We start from the raw sequence: 26,997 nt of genomic DNA, 5'->3' as shown, positions 1-26,997 counted from the left end.
CTAGTAAGGTAAGGTAAACAAAAACAAAAATACACTATTGGGACTACATCAGAATAAAAAGCTTTTGCACAGAAAAGAAATCATCAACAAAACAAAAAGACAACTGACTGAATGGGAGAAGATATTTGCAAATGACATATCCAATAACATCCAAAATATATAAAAAACTTACACAACTCAATACCGAAAAAATTTTTGTGCTCATTAAAATGAGCATAGGACTTAAATGGATATTTTTCCAAAGACGTACATATGGTCAATAAATATGTGAAAAGATGTTAAACATCACTATCAGGGAAATGTAAATCAAACCCACAATGAGATATCACCCAATACATATTAGAATAGCTAAAATCAAGAAGACAAGGAACAAGAAGTGTTGGTACAAATAAGTGGAAAAAAAGGAACACTTGTGCATTGTTAGTGGGAGTGCAAACTGGTGCAACCACTGTGGAAAAGAGTATGGAGGTTCCTCAAAAAATGTAAAATAAAAATATCATATGATCTAGTGATCTAGTAATTCCACTATTCGATATTTATCCAGGGAAAATGAAACCAGTAACTCAAAAAGATGTGTGCACCTCTATGTAAATTGCAGTATTATTTATAATAGCTAAGACATGGAAGCAACCTAGGTGTCTATCAATAGATGCACGGATAAGGAAGTGATTTATATTTATATATAAATAAATATGTTTTTATTTATATAATTTTAATTTATATTTAATTTATATAATTATATAAAACTATTTTATGTAATTATATCCAATTTATATATTAAATACACATTTATTTATATATATAAATGTGAGTGCATGTCTAATGGAATAGTACATGGCCATTAAAAAGGATGAAATCATGCCATTTGAATAAAATAGATGGACCTAGAGGGTATTATGCTAAGTGAAATAAGTCAGACCAAGAAAGACAAACACCATATGATTCCACTCATAAATGGAATAAAAAAGTGAGTAAACAAAAAGTAGAATCAGAACTATAAATACAGAAAACCAACTGATAGTCGCTAGAGGGAAAATGGGTGGGGAGTTGAATAAAATGGATAAAGGGGAGAAGCAGATACAGGAACAAGTAATAGAATGAGTAAGTCACGAGAATAAGAAGCAGAGCGTAAGGAACACAATCAGGGAGACTGTAGTAGCAATGTAATGAGACAGATGGTAGCTATGCTTGTGGTGAACATAACATAATAAATAAACTTGTCAAATCACTAAGTCGTACACCCAAAACTAATGTAACATTGTGTATCAATATAGTATCAGTATAGTATCAACTATACTCAAATTTGAAAAAGGAAATGGATATAATAATAGCATGCACTCAGAGTTTCTAGGAGTAAGCAAGATATATGCAAAGTACATGGAAACTGTACTTAATAATTTTCATTAAATGTTAGCCATTACCATAAACATTATTATTAATATCATTATGTCTTCTTAAAATTAGTACACAGTATGTATATAAGACATGTCTGCTGAGTGAATGCAATTACTTGGTAATCTCTCCAAAGGCAGTGCATTTAATCCATCAAATGTTCTGTTTGTGTTATAAGGTAGCCTGAGAGCATAGAGGAAAGTTGGGGAGGAGGGAATCCCAAAGAGAGGCAGCAGAGGCACGTATCACTCTACAGTTTTAACCTGAGAAAATTATGCGTTAAATACCTCTGTGCCTACTCTCCACATGTCAATCTTCTCATGCCCACATGGTCGAATATCATCTACACTACATCTATGCCCTCTGGCCTTATGTTCTACCATTCTCTTGTTTCTTGGTGTGCTTCAGCCATACAGTTGTTTTTCAGTTCTAAAACATCAAACTGGTTTCTATGGCAGGAACTATGTCTTTCTTGTCTCTTGCCTCAGAATTTCCCTCTGCCGGTCCCCTCTGGTCGAACCAGGTTTCTGCATGAATATTCATTGACATTTCAAGCTAAAGGAGTTTCCTCCCTTCAAACTCCACAGCATATAATTCTCTATTTCATAATACCTTGTTTATCTATCACATATCAATTATATCCACCCATCATCCTATTTATCTATCCATCCATCCATCTTTCCATCCACCCATCCATCCATTCCTCTGTCCATCTGACCATCCATCCAACCATTCATCTTCTACTCATCTCTTTTTTCTAATCTTATCTGTTTCCCTCTATTAGAATCTATGTATCACAAAAGGAGGGACTTCATCTATCTTATTTACTGATATACCCCCCAGATCTTAGAATAGTGCCTGGCATGTAAAACATGCTTATAAAATATTGTTTAAAGAAAGAATAGGGATGCCTGGGTGGCTCAGCGGTTGGGCATCTGCCTTCAACTCAGAGCATGATCCCATGGTCCTGGGATCAAGTCCCACATCGGGCTCCTTGCATGGAGCCTGCTTCTCCCTCTGCCTCTCTCTGTGTCTCTCATGAATAAATAAATAAAATCTTAAAAAAAAAGAATACCTAGACTCAAAAGTATCAATATCTCTTTCTCACAATGAAAGTAGTTTTATAGTTTTTGCTATGAAATTATAAATCACCAGTAGCATTGAAAGGATCCAAGGAGGAAATAGAGAGGAGTTGGCAAAAGGGTACAAATTTTTAGCTATAAGATGAATCAGGTCTGAGGATCTAGTATTAAATATGGTGACTACAGTTGATAAGACTACATTAAAAATAGTAATTAAAATTTGCTACGAGAGGGCACCTGGGTGTCTCAGTGGGTTAAGTGTCTGACTTTTGATTTCAGCTCAGGTCATGATCTCAGGGTCATAAGACCAAGACCTACGCTGGGCCCTACAATCAGTGAAGAGTCTGCTTGAGAATCTCTCTCTCGTCTCCCTCTGCTCCTCCACCCCCATCTCTCTCTAGAATAAATAAATAAATAAAATCTTTAAAAAGAGAAATTTGCAGCCACCTGTGTGGTTCAAAAGTTGAGCATCTGCCTTTGGCTCAGGGTGTGATCCTGGAGACCCAGGATCGAGTCCCACATCAAGCTTCCTTCATGGAGCCTGCTTCTCCCTCTGCCTGTGTCTCTGCCTCTCTCTCTCTCTCTCTCTGTCTCTCATAAATAAATAAAAATCTTAATTAAAAAAAATCTTCCAACAATGGAAAGGCCAAGAGCAGATAGTTTCACTGATGAATTCTACCAAACATTTAAAGAAGAATTATGCCAATCCTTCTCAAATTCTTCCAAAAAGACTGAACAGAACGGAATACTCTCAAACTCCGTTTACAAGCCCAGCATTACCCTAATATACAGCCAGATGCAGACACTACAACAAAAACAAAAAAAAAAACAAAACTACAGGCCAATATCCTTGATATAGATGAAAAAATTCTCAACAGAATTCTAGCAAACAGAATTTAACAGTACATTAAAAGCATGTTACACTATAATCAAATAATATGCAAACATGTTTAACACATATAAGTCAATGAATGAGATGCATCACATTAACAGAATCAAGGATAAAAATATAATCATCTCAATATATTATAAAAAAAGTATTTGACAAAATTCCAAAACTTCTCATAATAAAAGCTCTCCACAAATTGTGTATAGAAGAAATATATCTCAATATAATAAGTGCCATGTATGACAAAGCCACAGCTGACATCATATTCAATGATGAAAAAATAAAATCTTTTCCTTTAAAATCAGGAACATGACCAGGATGCCCACGCCCATCACTCCTTCTCAACACAGAACTGGAAGTTCTAGCCAGAGCAATTAAGCATGAAAAATAAAGTCATCCTAATTGGAAGCAAAATTTCAAATTGAATCAACATGAGATTCATAGTCATAAGTAGCAAGTAATTTATAAGCCATTTATATTTGACATGTATAGCAGCATTCTTTTTGCCTTCCTGTTTATACTTTGATTAGGTGATTAACAGGGTAATATTCTGCCTTTCTAACAATAAAATATTTCTGAGGCAAATTAAGAAATATTTAAAAAAATCTATCATTTATTGTGTCCCTACCTTTCAAAGACAATACTACACAGCAATTACCTGCTTCAATATTCACCAACCCTTTGTGGAAGGTATTATCATCACTACTTGACAGATGAGGTAGTTAAGGCTTAAGAAAAGTAATTTAACCAAATTCACATTATGCAGTAGGGCTTTCATTAAAAGTCAGATTTTTCAGATTCCAGAGTTCAAACTCCTTAAGTAGCTACTGAGATGTTCTGGTGGGGGCATAAAATACAACCACATAAGTGATTTAAGGAAGGTCACAAATATGTAGTTTAGTACAAATCTTTATATTATTGTTTCCTCTCTCTTCATTATGAGAAATAACATGCAAGCTTTCTCAGAATCTGTCACATCCATTCCTTCTTTTCTTTTTCCACTGCTATCATACCCAAATTAAGTGATTAATCAGCCCTAAATTATCATTACAACTGCCATCTAATAATTTTCCTGTGACTACTCTTTGCTTTGTGTAATTCATCTTCTGCATCATCTCCTTACTAGGCTCTATTTATCACTGTTACCCCATGCTTCAACTGTGCCAGGGGTGGGAATATAAAAATCTTAGTGTAGTTCCCCCTATGGGAGGGAACATAATATGATGTGTTATAGTAGAGATGCAGGCACAGTACATTTGTGACATAAACAAGTGGGTAGCTAGTGATTCATTGGATATACAGATCTGGGGATAGAAAAAAAGGTCTCACTGGTGACCCTCAATAAGCAGGAAGTCATGGAATTCATGGTAATTTCCAGGGAGAATATTCTATCAGATGTAGAGAGAAATGAGTTTAAATTCTAGAGATAAGATTTAAGGGTCAAAAATAGGAAGAGAAATCACTGAAGTATATGAAAAGTAACTGATGAGGATATGGAAGAAAAGGAAAGGGAGGAGCCAGAAGCCAACGGAATTGTGAAGTCCAGGGAGGAGAGGATACTCAATTGCATCAAATGCTACTGCTGAAGACTGAGGAGTTACTACTGGATATTTCAGATAGGAGGTGAGTTGCAGAGAGATGATGGAGCAATAAATAAGAATTAAATCACGGAATATATACTTGGTGAAGATAAGCTTGGCTCATGAAGGAGGTCATAGGAAAACAGAGAAGAAAAAGAATACCTACAGATATTTGCAATTGTGAGGCTGCAAAATCCCTGTCATTTGTTTATTCTCTCTGTGAAGAAGAACACAAAGATGTTTGCTAAGAGATAGGTGTAAGGGCTGGGCAGGGTTTGGGAAGAATAGTAAAATTTTTGAATAGCTGCATTGAACTATGGTAAAAGGTCCAGGAAAACCAAAAAATACTGTAAAAACAGTGCAGGAGGTTCAATTAAAAGTAGTGAAGTGGTTCTGGTTTTTATGTTTCTTAAGCTTCTCGATGGCAAAGATGAAATATCAGAAGATATTCTCAAGATTGCCTTATTTACACATTAATTCAAACACAATTAGTAGCTTAATATTCAGAGTACCTTATTATCAGGAAAAAAATTCTTGACAGTCAGAAAAGTAGGTTCTGGTTCTGGAAATGGCACTTATTCCATTGTGAATGGACAATTTGCATCTTGGGGAGGGTTATAATAGAGTGGAATGAGCACAAGCTTTGAAGTCTGACAGATGTGGAAGTAAATCTTATCTTCTGTCTGTCTTTCAGTAAATTACTTGCCATTCCCCACCTGTGTGAACTTAGGTAAATTACTCATCTTCTCTGAAGCTCAATTCTTATTTTAAGATTGTTGAGGGTAAATGAAGTAACATAAATAAAGATTAGTGCTCAGTAAGTACTACCGTCTTCTTCATTCCCCACTTGCATTCTTTCCATGAGATGGGCCATCATTTGGAAGCTCTAAGAGACTAGCACGCAGTGGATATTTGGACAAAATCAAGTATTTGGACTCCAGAGGAGGAAACCAGATTCTGGGTTGGGGTGAACCACCAAGGTGCCCCAACTCGCAAGTCTCTATCCAGGCAGTCTCCTTTAAATCTTTATTTCTATTCTGTTTCTACTTCTATTCTTTATTTTTATTATATTTCTATTCTTATTTTTCATCTTCAAGCCATTCTTAAAGACCCTAGTCTATTATTATTTTTTATATCCTTTATTATAGGTAGAAAACTCACTCCAGCATTTTCTCATAATTAATCTCAAACTGAGATCACTTTTTCATTGTATGTCTTGTCTTCCTTGTTAAACTGTAAATTCACAGTGGAATGTAACGGTGTGAAAGAGGGAGTTTCTCATCTGAATCTGGGACATTGCTCCTTGCTGGATGATCAAGGTCATAATCATGCTGCTATAATCCCTTTATTCCATGGTGCAATTATCAAAAGAAATGGAAAGTGCCTGTGGAAAAAATTTTGATGATGAAAGAATTTTAAAATTAGCAAAGGAAGAGAAATAAAGAACAAGGGATGGCCTAGAAAAACATAAAGACCAAAAAGATGTTTTGAGGACTTTAGGCTATATGTTATTTATCTTTAGCCCAGTGCCTGGTGTGAGTAAGTACATGGGAGAAGGAAAGGAAATAATACATTCTAAATATGTGCCAGATCTGCGTAATACATCTTAACATATATTCTTTCATTTATTCTTTCCAATGAATCAGTAGACAGGAAATAATATTGCCTTTTTTTATATGAACCTGAAGTTGAGAAGTCAAATAACTTTCTTGTATTCTTAGATATTCAGCTGTAGAGCTGGTGATATTTGAAGCCAGGCCTGTAAACTCTGAAGTTCATAAGGTTTCTATGGTATAATTTTGCTTATTCCAAGTATCTATTCAACTGAAAACTTAGAAATGGATCACTATTTATATAATCAACCACTGCTCAGCAATGGTGATGATATTCCATGAGACAGTACATGCAACATAAAATCCAGTTTATACTTTAAATGGAGGCAAAAGATGTAGATATAAGTGAATCCTAAAATCAGCACCTATAATTTGTTCCTGTTTTTGTTTTGCCTTTACCATTGAACAAAGAAACATGTCTAGCAGATAAAAGCTGTCTTGCTTTCTGAGATGGGGACATCACTATGGAGTTGAATTCAGCAATTTGGGTTGGGTTTTTTTCCCCACTAAATACATAGGGATTGAGGAAAGTTCAATATAGATGGAAAAGTGGACAGATTAAAAAAATAGGGAAATAATAATTCTCACCAGACAACTTCCAAAGAGAAAACATATCCCAAGCCTACATTCATGGCAAAAAACTACTAAGAAATACCTCTTACTGAAAAATATTTCTGGCTTTAAAAGTGTTGTAGATAAGTGTAATTATTCTCCACACCCTTCATATATAAACAAGATTAAAACACCCTTCTTTGTTGGTCTTCAGATTACTTTGTATTTCTTCCATTGGGATGCCTTTCCTACTAAAGTATGTGTAAGGCACTTTGACAGCACCAAGCAAGGAGTAATTGATTTTCTCTGGGATGATAGAAGGAGATTTAAGCAAGATTTCAGTGTAAAAATGAGATGAATCCTAAAAGGTAAGAAAAATTATCCAGAGGATCACAGAAAAAAACACAAAAATTTCATTCTACTAGCTTTTAAGTTGAAGCATCTGGTTTCTTTCCCTCCCTCCCTTCCTCCCTCCCTCCCACCTTCCCTCCTTCCTAACTCTCTCTCTCATCAATCTATCATCTATAATTTGCTTACACTCTAAGGTATCGACCATAGTCTGCTAGAGAAAGCAGTATTGTGTAGTGGTTATATGAAATGGCTCTAGATCAAGACTCACTAGGTATATACTCCAGCTCTGACACATACTTAAAAAAATGTGAGGAATGAATGTGTTAGCATGCATAAATCATTTAGAATAATACCTAGCATATGCCAAGGTTAGCTATCATTTTAATTTGTTTATTTACTTTGAAATATCCTGCCCCATGGCCAGAATAAGTCTTGAATAACTCCAGAGTCAGTGATAGAACTATACTAATTAAAGAATCTGATCCAGAGTATTTCTATTTTGGTAGGTTCTCAGATTTATGTATAGGATTTTTCACCCCTTTGATTTTAGATAAATACATAATTTCTTCACTTTATGTATTATTACATAGCAAAAGTAATAGGTTAATTGAAAAGAGATTCATGGCTTAATTATAAGTAAATCTACCATCACATTTGCTTGATCTATACAGAGTAAGCCATTTAATATAAAACTAATAGTAAATATATAAAGTGTGTAGTCAGTCCTGGAATCTGTCTTCCAAATTTTAATTCAAATGTCAGAATCATACGGGAGTGTCTTTTTTTTTTTTTTTTGAGTGTCTGTCTTATATGAAATTAATGCACAGTAGAATAAAACTCTCCCCTCTGGACAATTCATTATGTTTCATGGAGTGAATTCTAGAGTGTTTTCAGGTTAATATCATCTAGATTATTTCTTGATAGTAGTATGCTGGGTTAGTCCAGCATCCATCCATCCATCCATCCATCCATCCATCCATCCATCCACCCATCTATCCAAACATCGATACATGCATGTGTGCATGCAGCAAATATTTAGGTATCTTCTACATACAATGTAAATTTGTGGGATACTGGAAATGGTGTTTATAGGATGTCAGAGAAGACTTACAATGGGAGCAACAAGTATAATGAAGACGATTTGATCTCTAGGTAACATAATTTCCCCAGATGACTTTCTTTTTTGTCTAGCTAATAATAATCATTTCCTTTTAAATTACACTTACTCTTTTAAATAATATTGCATAAAGCACAGAATTACTTGAGTGATATTTACGGAACATTAGCAGGACCACATATAGGTCATGTTACCATCAAAGATGTTTCATTTGCAAGAGGGACTATATGATAAAAAGAGCTATCATTCTCATGGGAAAAGAAGTGGAAAGAGGAAAGCTCACAGGAACATGCCGCCGCAGGTTCGTTGGTGTGCTGGATGGAGAAGAGCTGGTGCTGAGGGCATTCTCAATGTCCTGATCAAGTTGGTCCAGTTTCATAATTAGCAGCACCATGGAGTCTAGCCGTGCCCTATCTCGATCTTCTCTTATTTCCTGAGGAACAGAACATGTTGTTACTGAATCTGAAAGGCCATTTCTTGGAAAGAATAAAAAGTTCCCTGTTCTTCAATGTGACAAAAAGGACACTGAATAATAGGCAGCCTTCTACTCAAGGGGAAAAGGAAGTTCTATTCTGTATCATCAATGGGCTCTTCATTGGGAAGATACTGACCTACTGCCAAAGAAACGTTTTACTTGAATTTTAAATATACATCTTCTGGAAAAAAGTGCAATGAAAAAGAAGTATAACATTAGCGAGTATTGATACATATTTACTACTTTTCAGCTATTTATTCTTGGGAAAAGTTATGCATTACTTTTTTCATGGTACAAATCAATTATGACATACTACTGTTTGTGGTTAGACATTTAAGGATCCATATAAGAGAATATGTTTGAAAAATGCTTCTGAGTATAGTGAAACATGGGAAAATAATCAAAGAAGGCAGGATTTTATTTTGTGCAGTGGGTAGGTTTTTTTGTTTTTGTTTTGTTTTGTTTTGTTTTTGCATGCGGCCATTTACCTACTGCCACTTCAGGCTGTATCGTCAATATTTCTTTTCAAACTTCTTTTGCTTTCACACATTTTTTTAAAAAAGTCCCACAATTGTATATATTTTTTTGCAAATGATCATAGTTTCTTATTCTAAATTTCCTATAATACAGAGATATGTTTATGGAAATACTGCTGCTTATAGGAAAACCTAAAGTTTCTGGTTGACCATATAGAGTTATTTGGGCATGACTGCTTACTATTCTTGCATATTCAAATCAAGTTAATTAATATTAGGAATCTTCCAGATTCCCTGTGTGTTGTGTAAGGTATCAAGGTTGGATAGAGTATTGTGTGGGAGAAAAAAGGCTGTGGAAAGCACAGTAAGTTTCTTCAGAATCAAAATCTATTGAGAGATGTAATAGACTCAGGGGTAGCCCTTTTGAGGAAAATCATCATTTCTCATTCATGTTGCCATATTCTCATCTGTCTTTGATATTTATCTGGATGAAATCAGCTTTGAAAGAAACACCAGTGGAGATCTCAAAGGGAAAATATATCATAACAGAAGCCTGAGGGGTATGGGTACAAGGGAGCAGGTGATGATATTGGCAGTAGGATGGTAGGATGACTGCCTGAATCAGACCTTTTGTTTTTGACATTTTTCTTTTAATCCCCTAAATTCTCTAGCCATCATTAGGAAGGATCTCCAAAGAGCAGAGACTAACTAGGGTAATTTCATGGATTAATCTAATTCTATAGGAGTCTCTGTACCCACAAGACTTAGAGCAGATTGTTAATATTACAGAGCATTATTTTCCAGATGTCAAATAATTGGCTTATCCAAGTAAATTGTTCAAAGAATCATTAATTAAGCTAATGATCAGTTATTTGGGTAAGCTGAACTTGTGTTTGGTTTAACAGACTAATGTCAAATTGAAAGAGTCCTATTTCCACAAAGACATCAAATTTGAGAATAAACTAATAATTTTTGTTTTGTTAATTACTTCATATTTCTGTTCTGTGATTATTACTTAAATCTCCTTTCACTGTCCCTGCTGTCTAAAACATGTAATGAGGTTCTGACATAATTACAGACTCTTGTAATCATAAAGGTTTGTGCTTTGTGCTTAAGAGTGTCCAGGGTATTTACAAACAGACTTAAACCTTACTATATATCATATCCTTCGGTGCTACAGACCTTTGTTTTATTCAAAAGAGCCTAATTGGGGTGCCTGGGTGGCTCAGTCACTTGAGTGCCCGACTCTTGGTTTTAGCTCATGTCATGATCTCAGGGTTGTCAGACTGAGACCTATGGGGGGCTCACGTTGGGCTTGGAGACTGCTTGGGATTCTCTCTCTCCTCCTTCTGTCTGCCCTGCTTGCACATGCACCCCCCCCTTCTAAAAAAGCAAACAACAACAAAGCCAAAAAAGTATTATTTATAGTAAAATCCTGCTTCTATCTTAAAATGGAGTCCTAGAAATATTAGAGATAATTGGTTTAATTCTCTTCCTAATACCCAGAAAATGGAAAATCTGACTAATAGGAGACTCAAAGTCCTCTTAATTACTTCTTCTCCAATGTATTTGCTTGTATAATTTCCTTCTTTTTTTAAACTGAAGTTATGTTTGGCAAGACAATGTTCTTTGCATCTCTATATCCACATATGTTTTTTGTGTGATTTTCATTTCCCAGTTATAACATCCTCAAGCACAAAAAGTTATGTTTTTCTACCTGGCAGATGAGTCAAGTTATACACTGCATATGCAATATGTTTTCAGGAATAATAACAATAATTAAATCAATATAAGGCAGTAAAACAACATCTCCCAAAGCCATAGAAAGTATATCTTGATATTTTTCCAGCTACTAAGTTAATGCTGGATAAAGAAGTATGTCCTGAGTTGTCCTAGACCTACCAGCAGTGGTCTCAGAAACAATTTGTCTTTGAGTTAACTGGATGCTGAGATTGTGCTTTAAAAACATTTTCAAATCCATGGGCTGAGCATCAAATTATTTAAAATGCTCTGCCAAAAGGAATAAAACCAAACATCCTTGGTCTACAATATTCCTTTAGAGAAATAAGCCTATTTCTTTCCCCTTCCTTCCTGGATGCTTCCTTATTCACCAACCATTACACTTAGCCTGAAGTGTCAAGTACACAGACCAGTATCCTGTGTTGGGTTCCAGAAAACCTCACAAAATAGAACTGACTACAAATCAGATTCTTTGGATAAATTTTATTGTCTTTGTTTTTAAAACCTAGATGTTAATACTCTACTGTTCTAACCTTTCATATGTGCATGGCTAAACTCCAGCAAATAGCTCATGCCTGAAAATAGAGCTTCATATTTGCAGATTTTGGCTAGGTTGACTTATACAGTGAAGCTTTTATTTCATTCTCTCCCTATAGTCCAAGAAGAGAAACTTCTTAATAAATGAAGCTACCTATTAGTGAAGTTCTCAGTATTTCAATAACTTAACTCACTCAAATCAAGGCCAAAATGCTAAATTCTCTTCCTTCCCATCTTTCCTTCTTTCTTTCTTGTAGTCATAACCGTTGTGGGCCAAACACCATTAAAGGGAAAATATAGTCACCAATAAAAAGAGATTTAAAAAAAATCCCTGATTTCCTGAATATTATAGTCAACCATCAGAAGGCAGATAACAGAAGTTAACAAATCACAAGTAAGATGGCTTTATATAGGAACAAGTGCAAGAAGCAAATAGATAGGGAAAGAAACTACACAGTCACTGAAGGGGATTGTCCCATTTTGTATAGGGTGGTTGGAAAAGAGTTTTCTTTGGAAGTGAGGGCTAAATCATGACGGGATGAAAAAAATGGGGTAGAAGAGAGAGACAGTGGTGGAGAAAGAAGAAAAGAAAGTAAGAGAGAGAAAGGAAGAAGAAGGAAGGAAGGAAAGGAAAGGAATGGAAAGGAAAGGAAAGGAACAGGATGAGGAGAAAAGAAGGAGGAAATCTGGGAAAACAGCATTCCATGCAGAGTGTGGAGTGACACCAAGATGCTGAGACAGGAATGAGTTGGATGAATAAAAGGATCAGATAAAAGGTTGGGAACACCAGGAAGGAAAATGACAGGGAAAGGAATGAGTGCTAGGACAATGTGAGGCTGAATATAAACAGGAGCTAAATTATATTCTGTTATGAAGGTCACTGTAAAGAGGTCCAAATTATTCTTTGCAGTGGGGCCACTGGCAGGATGTCAGCAAATTAACGATCTGATATGTGTTTTAAACTTTTAGAGAGTTCTCACCACGTACTGACAACTAAACATTTTTAGAAACCTCACCCTACTTTACATCCAGTGATGCCACGTGACTAATACATGTTAAATAAGTTCCATTTATCCGAAGATTATTTTCTAGTCCTATAGTCCTTTTTTCCCTCCTGAAGTCTGAGTCGGATCCACATTATGGTAATTATAAGGAAATAACAAATTTAAGAGCACACTTATCTTGATGAACAATGAATAATACATGGAATTGTTGAATCACTATTTGGTACACCTGAAACTAGTATAATACTGTGTGTTAACTACAGTGGATTTTAAAAAATAAATACTTTTATAACATGGCCTTACATATTTTGAGATCAAAGTGAAAGAAGAAGGCACTGTTTGGGAAGCTGTTTCTTGGAGGTAGAGAGTGGTATATTGGTAAATGTTTAGAAACTAGATTCCAAAAAGAAAGTCCTGATTTGCAGCATGTGTCAATTTTTCTGTGACATAAATACTGCCGTGGCTGATCTCCAGCTACCAAATAGACACTATTGAATGCAGAATTGGAAGAGATGCTCCAAGACTGCTCTTGCGAGCTTATGTGAGCTGGTGACCAATAGTTGTAATTATGGTTTAATCAATGTACTAACATATTGAAATAATGCATTTTATTTATTTAATGATAGTACTTTCCTTAACCTTTGCAGGTAAAGTTCAGTATAAATTGCAGGCTTAAATTTAGTGTTCTCCTGGAGACTTTTTTTGTTCTTAGAAGTTCTCACTAAACTGCTTTCCTTGCACTATCCATTATTTATATTGTAAAATATCTTAAAATTCATTATAATTAATACATCTTTATACTTGTATTTTTACTTAAGTAAGTCAAACATATTTCTTTGAGTAACTCATTATGTATTTGAATATTTTCTTCAAAATTTAACACTCTAGAAATCTAGAACCCTAGGACCATGGCTATTGGTTCCATAGTGTCCTGACTTTGCAGAAGAAAGTAAATTCTAGGGGGTTTTAAGCCAGATTACTTCTCCGTTAGCAAATTGAATAGAATAGAGCCCATATTTCCCAACTCTCTGTCCTGATCTTTTTCAGTATTCCAGTTTGCTTTTCTTTCATGGATGCAATTATTAATTTAATTCCATTTAGTATCATTTATTCTCTCCTCAACTCCCGCAATCTAGTTCCAATCCTTCCAATATACAGAAACTATGTTAACGAAGAACAACAATAACCACAATTAAATGCACAAAACTTTTGCACCTAAGCTAGTTCTTTTACACTTTTATTTAACAACCATTCATGATGTTTATTGACCATCTCCTGTGTGCTATGCACTGTTCCCTAGGAAGCCACCTATTTCATATTTGTACAGTTATAATGTTTAGAAATACCATGGAGTCAAATTCTGCCTTCTGCAATTCCCAGTTTCTCTCTCCAGAACTAGACAGAGTAAAGTCGTGTCTATTCCATGAAAGAGTCTTTCAAATATTTGAAAAACTTTGTTGTGCCCATTTTCTTCCTTTTCTAAGTGAATCATCCTCAGTTCCCTTAATGATTTCTCATATGACATGTTTTCAAACCCTCATTAGTTCTGTTTACTCTTCTCTGTATATGACATAATTCTGTCAATGACCCAATTAATGGTTGGTGCCCAGAATTAAATATATTACTCTACATGTTGTCTGACCAGGGCAGAGTAGGCAAGTATTTCCCCATGTTCTATACACCCTCTCTAACACAGCTAAGAATTAAGTGCCTGTTTAGAACATGAATAGGCTATTCTTAATGGGACTGCCATGGTTTGCTTTTTTAATGAGGAAAAGCTATTTACTTGCCTGTGAGCTGACCTTGAGTCAACAGTGTGATATATGTCTCCTTTTCCCCATATATGCCTGTGTAGCAGTAAGAACAGAAACATCCTGTTGTCTTGACACTATAACCGGCTGTTGTCAAGGTATAGATAATATATGTCACAGTTGTGGAAGAAATTCCAGTTGTATTTCTTTCTTAAACTCATCAGTGCACACTTAAGGAAATTTGGAGAAAAACTATTCAGTTTGATTTGTTGTCAAAAGGCTAAAATGGTCAACCCACATGGTTTTCCATTGGGAAATCTGAAAGATTCCCCCCCGCCTTTTTTTTTTTTACCTCCAATAGCTATTTAGTCCCTGGGCAGTGAGGTCACTTTGATTACAGTGGAATGTGAGGGAGATAAACAGAGTTTTTAGGGGGTCATTCTCTCCAGGTGTCTGAAAAGGAATTCTCTGAACATGAGACTCCACTACCCTTCTTTCCTTCTATCTGGGGAAGATAATTCCAACCCTCCTCTTTCTCCAGATGGTCTTTATTGAACAGCACAGGATTCAGTACATATACATGTAGTAAGGAGGAGGTGAAATTTACCAGACATTTTATAGACTGGGCAAAATATGAAGTCCAGAGAAAAGGATGCTCCCCTAAAGATGCAGAGAGAGGTTCTGTTTTCCTAATGCCAAGCATTTGGAAGAAAACCAAAGAAATTCAGTAAAAGACCAGAATGCCTCCAAATAGTGGACATTTGGCTCGGCAAATTTAGCAGTGCCTGAATGTTCTGCTTGTCAATGAGTTGTGGCATCACATAGACAGCCGTAATAAATTAAATAGTAGGCCAGGAATAGAACTAAGACTTCCTGATTCATAATCCAAGGTTCTGGCCCCTACACTGTCTTTGATTCTATACGGATCTCACTGGCTATTCTGGGCTGGTAATACTCCTTGCTCACCCATAGTAGAAAAGAACCTTTTAGCAAAAGACTTGGCCCAACTTCATTTTGAATTATTTGATCTGCAGCCAGCTGGACTAGGATGAAATCTCATATTAGTGTTATACATTTCATTTGACAATAAATTCCTCACCCTAGACTTTCCTTTCTTAAAATAATATCCTGTTTAAAGAACCAGAAAGTTATTAATTTTTTTTCTTCAGAAGCAGTGAAAATTTTCATCTGAATAGCTGGTCAGAAGCTAAAGATAATATAATTATCCTATGTCAGAATTTCTAGGCAAGTTATATAAGTCAATCTTAATTTTTATTCTGGTGCATTTCAAAATGAAACTTATGTAGATTAAGAGGTAGGTAATAAAACCAACCAGGAACTAACACCTATTTGCCAGATATCGTCTGTTGAACCACAAAATCTTTGCATGTTACCTTAAATTAATAGTAACATGTGCCAATATCATTTTAATATTAGATGACACAGAATGATAAATAATATCCTCATTCAAAGTTACTACAAGGCATCTTTTAACTGATATATAAATTATGGCTTTATATTAAGTGTTTATGTTCATTTCCTATGTATCTCCTCCCATTCATCAAACATGATGAGGAAACCGGTCTCTGCTTGATTTTTAAACTCCAACAAGGCTTCAAATAGAACATTTTTATGTTGGGACTTCTGTAAATAGTTTACACACTCTCCTGCATAGTTTCAAAGCACATCTATGCAGCTGGTCCTAAGGAGTGCTCAGAAGTGGCAGGTGTGAGTCGGGAAGAGAACTGTGTGGGCAGTAATTCCTCTCTATTCCAAGGAAATCTGAGGATGACTTCCTCCACTAGGTTTAAAGGCCCATTTTGTGGAGTGGGATATAATTTCTACTTAAATAATTCGATAAACATTATGAAATCAGTCTTTAAGTGCTAAAATTGGAGATTAACTTTCAGGGTTACTTAGTACATTTATAGATACAAAGTCAGCCTTTCTGGGTTGATTATTTATTCTCTATCATCATGCTTGCTTGATATCTGCAAATCCTTGAAGTTTTTACTTTTTTTTTTTTTCTTTTTACAATTCTCAGTAGCTCTCTCCTTGGGTTCAGATATTGAAGGAGACATGATTCTTTCTGGTATGAAAACAAGAAAAACATCCATTTAACATTAAAATTCCATCTACTGTTTTCAAGAATATTATGATCATCTTTCTTTAGGTGTGGATAACAAAGAAAGACAAAAGTAAAAATTTCCTCATTTTCCATAAAAATATATGACTTAATTTAGAAAAAAAGTCTTGTATTGACCTGAATCTGTCAACTTTCCTAGTTTTACCTTTCAGACTCTTTCTCATAATGCCTGGTGTTCCTCAAATGACAGTCATCTTGAGGACTACCACTACATAATTCTTAATATTTTTCTTTAATTAGATTCACATTTTTTACAGTTAAAATAATTTAAAAAATATATTCATGCTATATATCAGTTATAATTTTATATTTCCTATTGTATATTAAACTATAAAATTATCAAAATAAATCACTATACTATCTGATATAATCTCACATAAATTATATTACATTTTAGGAAATGCTTAGTTAGAAATTCAAAACTTATTTTGGTTTCTTGAATATGCCATGCTCTCTCTCATTGCAACCAGGATTACTAAGTTTAGCAAATAAAAATATAGGATACTCAGCTTCATTTGAATTCCACATAAACAAGGTTTTGTAGTATAAGGATAGCCCATGCAATATTTGAGATTTACTAAAACATTTTATGTTGTTTATCTGAAATTCAAGTTCAACTAGGCATCCTGAATTTCATCTCGCAACTCTATTTTGATCCATGGAATCCTTCTCCTTTGGCTTAACATACATCTCCCCTGCCTGGGTATATCAGAGGAAACCTTTTGTTTTGAGTATAGTGTCACTCCAATGGAGAGGTCTTACAGAAGTTGTTTCCTTAAATGAATGAACAGTAATTGCCTCTTAAGATATGCAACTTCAAAGAATAGAAAATACCTTTTCTTAGTGTGTTATTTAGTGTTATAATCCTAGGCAAATCTAAGACTTCCCATTTTGTTTTTTTCTGTGGTAACAAAATAAAATCTGAAAAATGCATGAGGCTAATCTTTTAAGAATTGCAAATTTACTTGAATTATTAATATTTTGTATGAAATTTTCTAGGAATGAGTAATTTCAGATTGAATCCTTTGCTATTGTATATTTTCTCACTTCTATCATGTGCAATGTGTCTGTGGCTCTGTTGGCACAAAGAGGAGTCTTCACACTGAAAAAGTATGGAAACTATTTATCTAACTCCGTCCTCTCATTTTTTTCCTGATGACTTACATTAGCAAATTTAAGAATTTCCCAAGCTACAAACTTAGATTAATGGCAGGATTGGAAAATCCCGGTTTCTTGCGTTCATCCTTACTTCTGGTTACCTAAGTAGGCATTAACACTATTAGACCTACCAGGCACTTTCTTCAACTCTATAGGTGACCCAAGAGGACATATTGCCCATACAAATTCATATGCATTGAAAGACCTGGGATGAATACGTGTAGATTAGAAAAAACAATTTAGTCTCACATGGATGGCATCTTCATATTATTAATCTACAAGTTTAGAAGAAACATCATCTTATTGATGATTTGTTCCTTTCTTCCTCCTTCCCTCCCTCCATCTGCTTTTTGTTTTCTTTTCCTTCCCTCTTTTCTTCACTTTTTTCCTTCCTTCTGTCTCTCCTTCTTTTTGTTTGTTAACAGTTCACTCTATCAGTGGTTCTCAAATATGATTAGGCATCAGAACCACCTGAATAGAATAGCTTGTTAAAATATAGCTGCTGATTCAGTAGGTCTTTAATGGGAATGAAACATTTGCACTTTTTACAAGTTCCCAGGTAATAATGTTGCTGCTCTATGGAGGGGGCTACACTTTAAGAACTCTGAACCACATACTAGTACTAGTTCTCAACAGTGGCTGATTGTAAGCACACTTGTATAGCTTTGAAAACTTCCACATTCTAAGGCTCCACACTCCAAATTTCATAGGTGTAGGGTGGGGCCAAACCAGTGTGTTTTTAAGAAGTTCAGCAAGAAATCCATTAATCTCTTATATTAACAGAATAATAAAAAAAAATACAACATATAAATGTCCAAAAAAGATATTTATAACATTCAAGACCTATTTTAAATCACTTCTTAGTGATTTAATAAGCAGAACAACCAAAACTCTCTCAGGTAGCAAGGATTTAAAAGGCAATTATAGCAAGTTTTGAAGATAAATATTAGAAACACTTCTATACTTTTAAGAAAAAGTAGAACACTCATTATCACTCATTTTATTTAATGTTGTGATTAAGGTTCTGGCTGAAGCAATAAAACAACAAATAGTAGCAACAACAACAAAATGGAGAGGTAATTATATTACAGAGGAAGAGAATTTGTACTTTAAAAATCCCAGAGAATAATCTGAGAATCAACAAAGGAAAACACAGAAACATTGTTGTCCACTATCATTAGCCATTTATAAAATAGAATAGGGGTACCTGGGTGGCTCAGTCAGTTAAGCGTCTAACCTGAGTTAAGCTCAGGTCATGATCTCAGGGTCCTGGGATGGAGCCCTGCATTGGGCTCCCTGCTCAGCGGAGAGCCTGCCTCTCCCTCTCTTTTCCACTTGTGCTTCTCACTATCTCTGTCGCTATCTTGGTCAAATAAATAAATCTTAAAAAAAAAAAAACAGAATAGAGAAAAATAAATCACAGTGACAAAAAAATCTAAAATATCTAGAAGCAACTGAACAAGAAGAAATAATCAATATTTTTATGGAGAAAGTTAAAAATGTCACCAAAGTATGTAAAAGAAGACAACAAATGGAGAGGTACATAATTGTTTTGGATAGGAACATTCCTTCTAACATACTTTAAAGCAATGTCTGTTTCCCCTCTAGAATGTAATGATCATTGCCTGTTTTGTGCAGTGATGTAACCCAAGAATCTAGAGCAGTGGTTGGCACATGATATCATAAAATAAATGTTGGTTGAATGAATGAATGAATGAAATCTTAATTGTCTTTCAATTAATTTTTAAATCCAAAGTAGTTTAACTCGAAACTCCTATAGGATTTTTAAAATGAAACTTGCAAAGCTGATTCTTAAAAAAACAAAAATGAAGAAGTCCCAAAGGAAACAAAACATTTTAGTATAAATATCCTTAAACATATATGAAAATACAAAAAAATATTTTAATAAACTTAGATGCTGAATTAAAATTAAAATTTGTCAGGATTTTGTTAATTTTATTTTATGTATTCCTCTCTACTTTTTAAAAAACAATATTTTAGATAAATTCCTGACATTATATTTCACTCACAAATGCTTAAGTATGATAAATTGATTTTAAAATTCTCTTGTAAAAGGAAAGGAGGGAGTATTAATTATAAAAATCTTAAAACAAAACAATTCAAACATTTTTTGACACTGTATAAAAATCTACAAATGAAATTTAAGAAACAAAACAAAGAAAAAAAGAGACAAAAAACCAGACTCTTAACTATAGAGAACAAATTGATGGTTACCAGAGGGGAGGCAGGTGGGTGAAACAGGTGAAGAAGTGAAGGGGATTAAGAGCACACTTATGATGAGCACTGAGTGACCTAGAGAATTGTTGAATCAGTATATTGCACACCTGAAACTAATATAACACTGTATATTAACTCTACAGGAATTAAAACTAAAATCCATAAATGAAAAGACTGATAAAAATCAAAAGGCAACTGACAGGGAAAATATTTGGAGCATGTATAATGAAGAACTAAGAAATTATTAAAAACAATAAAAATGGCAAAAGCATTCAAAAAAGCTATTATATAAGAATGAATATTATTTAAAATTCTAAACCTCAGTGGTAATCAAAGCACTGCAAATTAAATAAATAATGGAAATTATTTTTCATCCATCAGACTGTCAAAAAAGAAAAAAAAGCTTGACCACATTTGAGATTGACAATCTCTTCAGAAATGTAAAGCTCTGCCTTTTTTGGAGGCCAGTTTGGCCTATTAAAATTAAAATAGGACATGTCCTTGAACTTGGCATTCTAATTTTAGATATACATCCTACAAATTACTTGTAAACATGCAAAAATTAGTATGCCCAATACTATTCACTGAAACTTTTTTTGTGTGTGGCCAAAGAATTGGAAATAACCTATGCAGTCATAAGCAGAATACTGTTTAATAAATTATTGTACCATTATTTCTTAGACCATTACCCATTAGTTGCAAATATGAAGTAGGTTCATGTGCACTGACACACAAGTAACCTAGTCAGCTCTTCAACGTAAGTAAGAAACTGTGGCTCTTTGGAGGGATACAGCCCCATGGCAGGGTACACTGCTCGATGAGTAAAACACGGTTGCCCAGGAATTCTCACTTTAGTCTGGTGTCCTTGTGCAGGGAACAACCTGTATAATTGTACTGGGGGCCCTGCTACTCGTTAGTAAAGCACTCCAAGAAGGTTTATTAAATGGAAAAAAATGTGAAGGACAATATCCTATAGCATGAAATCTTTTAGGTACCAAATGAGCACACATATATATGTGCATGCATAGTATTCAGACACAGGCACACACACACAAACACAGACTTGAATCAAAATTCTGTATTTTGATATGCATATATATAGATGCACAAAGATCTGTAAAGATACCTAGCCTTTGGGAGTGGGGGTAGAACTGGGAGGAGGCAAAGGAAACCCATGTTTTTTCATATAGTTTGAAATTCCTATAGGGAGTTTATGATTGTGAATTACATCAGCAATTGTCATTTTTTATTAGGTAAAAAAGTAAATATTTATTAAAAACAATAAAACACTACAAATTACAATTTTAAAAAGATGGCAAATACCACAAACAGAATACCCAGAAAAATTTTTGTTAGTAAACTGAATAGCACACTTTATTAATACCATTCTCCCCCCGCCTTTTCTGTTATTGTGAATGATTTTAAAGGTTTGGAATATCCATATATTGTCATACTGTGAAGCCTTTTACTTAATGATGGAAAACCCTCATTAGCGATATGGAAAGATGTCCACACATTCAGTATATAAGTTTACTAAATCGTAAAGTTACTAAATTTTCACACGTGAAGAGATGATTTATCTTGGCCATTGGTTCTACCTACCTCCCTGAGTGCCAGTCTCTGCAGCCAGATGAGATCTGGTGGTCATCTCTTTCTGTGACCATTAGTTTCAATATATTGAGTCCTGGCTGGAACTACTGACCTATTCCTGGTGTTCCTGGTTACTCACCAGAGTTATAATTCTCTTCTTACAGCTTAGACAAATTCCTGAATAGCTGCACTGTTTCTTTTAGCCCCAAAATAGAAAAGAGTACCATTATGACCTTGACTCTCTACCGTAAAGCCAAACTGACATTTTGTGAGAAATGATAAAATGGTATTCCACACTTGCTAAGATTTACAGAGCTCTAGTCAGTGAGCATATTAAATAGAATGTAGATGATGCTATATGTGATTTTAAGGCTAAGTTTTAGGGGATTAGCTACATACTTGCAATGAATTAAGATAAATATTCTTATTTGACATTTTATTTTTAAAAAATATTTTATTTATTTATGAGAAACACAGAGAGAGAGAGAGAGAGGAGCACCAGGTAGAGGGAGAAGCAGGCTCCATGCAGGGAGCCGGACTAGGACTCGATCCTGGGTCTCCAGGATCACGCCCCGGACTGAAGGCGGCGCTAAACCACTGAGCCACCTGGGCTGCCCAAAATTTTATTTTTTTAAGTCACATAGCAGCTAGTGCTATGCAATGTATCTTGATAGAATTAATTAATTAATTAATTAATTAATTTTAATTTATTTTTTATTGGTGTTCAATTTACCAACATACAGAGTAACCCCCAGTGCCCGTCACCCATTCACTCCCACCCCCCGCCCTCCTCCCCTTCTACTACCCCTAGTTCGTTTCCCAGAGTTAGCAGTCTTTACGTTCTGTCTCCCTTTCTGATATTTCCCACACATTTCTTCCCCCTTCCCTTATATTCCCTTTCACTATTATTTATATCCCCACATGAATGAGACCATATAATGTTTGTCCTTCTCTGATTGACTTACTTCACTCAGCATAATACCCTCCAGTTCCATCCACGTTGAAGCAAATGGTGGGTAGAATTTAATAAAAATGTTAATACTATTGATAAATACTTAACCCAGATGGCGATTTAAGTGAACATGTGTCAGAGGTTTTTTTGTTTTTTTTTTTTAAGTTTTTTTTTTTTTTAATTTATTCAGGAGAGATACAGAGAGAGAGAGAGAGATAGAGGTAGAGACATAGGCAGAGGCAGAAGCAGGCTCCATGCAGGAAGCCCATTGTGGGACTCAATCCTGGGATCCCAGGATCAGGCCCTGAGCAAAGGCAGACGCTCAACCACTGAGCCACCCAGGGGTCCCTGTAAGGGTTTTTAAGAAGTTATTAGGCAATCTGTTATGAAGGGACACCTTACAGAATAGGAGAAATTATTTGAAAATCATAAATTGATAAGGGATTAGCAGCCAAAATATATAAAAACTCATACAACTGAATAACCAAAAGCAAATAATCTGATTAAAATATGGCAAAGGACCTGAAAAGATATTGTTGCAAGAAGACATACAAATAGCCAGTATATGAAAAAGTGCTCAAAGTCACTAATTATCAGGGAAATTCAAATTAAAACCACAATAAGATACTACCTCACACTGGTTAGAATGACTAATGTAGAAAAGACAAGAGAAACCAAATATTGGAAAGAATGTAGAGAAAAGGGAACCTTGTATGCACTGTTGGTGGGAATGTAAATTGGTAGAGCCACTATGGAAAACAACATGGTGGCTCCTCAAAAAATTAAAAATGGAACTATTATTTGATCCAGCAAAAATACTTTTCTGGGAATATATCCAAAGGAAATGAAATCAGTATCCCACAGAGATTATTTGTAGTCCCATGTTCACTGCAACATTATTCACAATAGCCCAGATATGAAAACAACCTACATGTCCATTGAAGGATGAATGGACCACCCCTAAAGAACTGACCATGCCTAAAGGAATATGATTCAGCCATAAAAAAGCGGAAAGTCCTGTCATTTGTGACAACATGGATGAAGCCAAAGGACATTATGCTAAGTGAAAGAAGCCTGCCAGAGAAAGACTAATGCTGCATGGTACCACTTACAGGTGAAATCTTTTTTTAAAAAAAGACCTCCTTTTATATATTTTTAAAGATTTTAGAGATTTTTATGGATTCGTAGATTTTATGGACTAGAATGGTGGTTTCCAGGGGCTGTGGGATGGAAAATGGGGAAATGTAGGGGAAAAGGTACAAACTGTCCCTTATGAGAAAAATAAGTTTTGAGAATCTAATGTAACTATAGTTAGCATGGCGACCATAGTTATTAATATAGTACTGCATACTCGAAAATTGCTTAGAGTAGATCTTAAACATTCTTCACACATGCACGCACATGCATACACACAGAAGAAGTTAATCATAAGAGGTGATGGGTGCATTGCTTATTTTAATTCTGGTAACCATTTCACAATGTGTATAATATCATATCATCACTTTGTACATTTTGAATATACACATATATTTGTCAATTATTCCTCAATAATGTTGATCAAAATGAACACAAATCATTGACAATTAAATTCCAGCATGTACACAGTTTCCTTTCAGTATAGATATTTCTTTCATTAATGTCTTTGTGTTGGTTACCAAATTAAAAAGGAATAACCAGTCAGTAGTAGCTCCCTCATATTATTAAGCATTTCACACACATTAGTCTCCCAATATTTTGAAAGCCTGAATGAGAGGAGATGGAGCATCTGGCTTCCCTGAAACCACTGAAGGACCCAGCAGAGAGAACGAATGTAGTGGAACTCAAAAGTATTTTTTGATTAATTAATAGTTGTGTACTAAGTTCCAGTCTTTAATGAGCATCTAGACAGTATGATCAATCTCTAAAAGTCGGTTTCTACAGAAAGAAAGCATCAACAACTGCTATGGAACATTGCTTTTTCTTTTCAATTGAAGAGAACTTTTTAGATGCACTGATTAGAAAATGTGTTGGCTGTAGAGTAGGTCATTATTTGTGTCCTTACAAGACTTAGTAGAAACTCAAAAACGTCTTTGTGGTATAATGCTTCTGAGGGAAAGGGACATTTGAAAAATAGCCTTTTGCTTCCAAAATATTGAGGTTACTCATCCTCCAATTCCCTGAGATCATTAAGACCTGTTTGTTTGCCTTTCTCTTGTGCATAAGGAAACCAAACAATGCCTTCTTTTTTCCCCAATATGGTAATAACTCTTAACCCAAATTTCTGCCTGGGGAATCTCTCCAGCACATTGAAGAAAAATTTTTCTTTATCTATATATCTTGTTTGTTCTCCATATAAACTATGTGCCCATAAAAGGGACCAATAAGTTTCTGTGGCTTCTAATTAAAATGGCTAAATTCCATAATATATGAATCTCCTGTGGTGTTGACTTGCACCTTTTTCCTATGATGGGTAGTAATTCCTTGGCTATCATTTGTACAGTCAAAAATAAACACAAATGAAAATGTGACTGATAAAGCTAGTAAGTTAGAGAGCTTAAGAATATTCAATAGTATTTTAAAATGGGATTCACGTTCCTTTAAAATATTGTTTGAAAAAAATATTGTTTGATATGTATATAGAGAATATATATGTATTGAGAGTTAAATGATTAAAAGTAATTTTCTGTTTTCAAAAGGTAAGGTTTAAGAGAATACAATATCACTCTTTTCAGAAGTCCAAGGTAGATGGGACATTACTTAGTGCTAAAATTCTGTTACTCTCATGGTAAAATTATGAAACAAACCACAAAGTAGTAATTTAGAACTGGAGAGTACTTTAGATGTGTAGCTTTTTAAGCAATGAAAAAAACCTAAGATGAATAATATCAAGAAAAAATTGACTTACTAGGTTTTGACTGCTTGAGAAGGTTAATTGGAAAGAAGGTTAAAATATACCAAGGAGAACTACACATGGTTGTTGCATATGATAGGTAGCAAAAGGGTATTTTGGCAGCTGTAAATCTCTTCTTTTTGTGTAGTTAACTTACTCTTAGCTCATCCCTCTTTCTCTAGCTGTGGTTTCCGAGAGAGATCTTTGTAATTTTTTCCATATTTATTGAGCAACTATTAGATCAATTAACACTATGTTGTGTACAAGAGATGAGACAAATCCCTCTTCTTTTAAGAAGTTTATATTACATCTAGCAGATTGCCATGCAAACAAGCAACCAAAAGAGGGAAAAGAGAGAGAGAGAGAGAGAGGGAGAAAACGAGAGATATTTTGATTGGATAATATGGGGGTAAGCTTCACAGAGAAGACCACCACAATTTAACTGAGCCTTGAAAACTGACTAAGAATATGAAGGATGGAAGGCATGAAGTGCAAGGTATGCTAGGAACAGGATATGAAACATGGTAATAAAACAAGTTTGCAATGGATTGAATTGAGAGTGGTGTGAGATTAACACTGGCTAAAATCTTGTGCAAGGTGCAGTAAAAGATATAAACTAAACACACATAAAAAGTTGTTCAATTGAATTGAACTTCATAGGTTTGCCCTGTCTCTCAGGCTTACCAGGCATGTGTCTATCTATTTTTTTCTCTGCACCCAACAGCTCCCCTTTTCCTGGTCTTTATTATACTATTATAAGGAAAGTAATTGTATTTTTGAAAAACGTTGAAAGTCAAAAAAGATAAGTGCATCCTTTGTGCTCTGTCTGCAATCCCTACTGCTCCTGTATGGGTCACCTCTGTATGGGGTCTCCAGTGGCACAATTATTTCCTCTGTTTGTTTCAAGGTGAATCTAAATTTGCCATTTAAGTAATTTGCAGATGTAGACATATTTTATAATCTGGTGAAGAGGATACTCTGCTGGGTCAGTGAAGCTCTACCTCATTGTTCTCTGTGGCAATAGTTGAGTCCTAGTATAAAAGAGTAAGAATAATACATTTATATATATATCAAATTAATGGGCACTTCTTAAACAGTTGGTGACTATTTAATCAGAAATGTCATTTCCACACAATTTCTGCGTTGGTGTGTGCCATTATTCAATTTGACTAAATTCTATTCAAATTGTATTCAACCACAAATGCTTGCTGGTGACTAAAAGGTCAAATACATGAGAAAGCACAGATCTTATAGTACCACCTGTCACCATTACTGATAAAATAATTCAAAGTATATGTTCTTCTACTGAAGGCAAGTTAAAGGAAGGACTGGCTATTTTTATTCTAAGCATCTTCTTGTGGATTGAAAGCATTGATCCATTACAGACTTAGAAAGTCCAACCAAGGGGAAAATAAGAATGTGATCTCCTTATATTTTAAGATTCTGTTATTTGCTCAGAAAAAATATAACCCAAATGTAAACTTA

At 34.8% G+C, this 26,997-nt stretch overlaps 1 protein-coding gene across 10 annotated transcripts in view; it reads right to left on the bottom strand.

The window, feature by feature from the left end:
- DLC1 (DLC1 Rho GTPase activating protein) overlaps positions 1 to 26,997 on the bottom strand; it is a 495,960-nt gene that overhangs the window by 296,213 nt on the left and 172,750 nt on the right. For 9 of the 10 annotated variants that reach the window (XR_013352786.1, XR_013352787.1, XM_077848958.1 and 6 more), the window contains one exon: positions 8,860 to 9,009. The exons of the other annotated variant lie outside the window; for it this stretch is intronic. Coding sequence is in view for 7 of the 9 variants with exons in the window: in XM_077848958.1 (XP_077705084.1) it covers positions 8,860 to 9,009 (150 nt within the window). In the remaining 2 variants the exon portion in view is untranslated. The remainder of the gene's footprint in view (positions 1 to 8,859; positions 9,010 to 26,997) is intronic. 10 annotated transcript variants of the gene reach the window in all.

Source organism: Canis aureus, chromosome 15 (assembly GCF_053574225.1).
Source record: "Canis aureus isolate CA01 chromosome 15, VMU_Caureus_v.1.0, whole genome shotgun sequence".
NCBI lineage: Eukaryota > Metazoa > Chordata > Mammalia > Carnivora > Canidae > Canis > Canis aureus.
The sequence above is the reverse complement of the archived record's forward strand: the minus strand, read 5'-3'. Positions and strand labels throughout refer to the sequence as shown.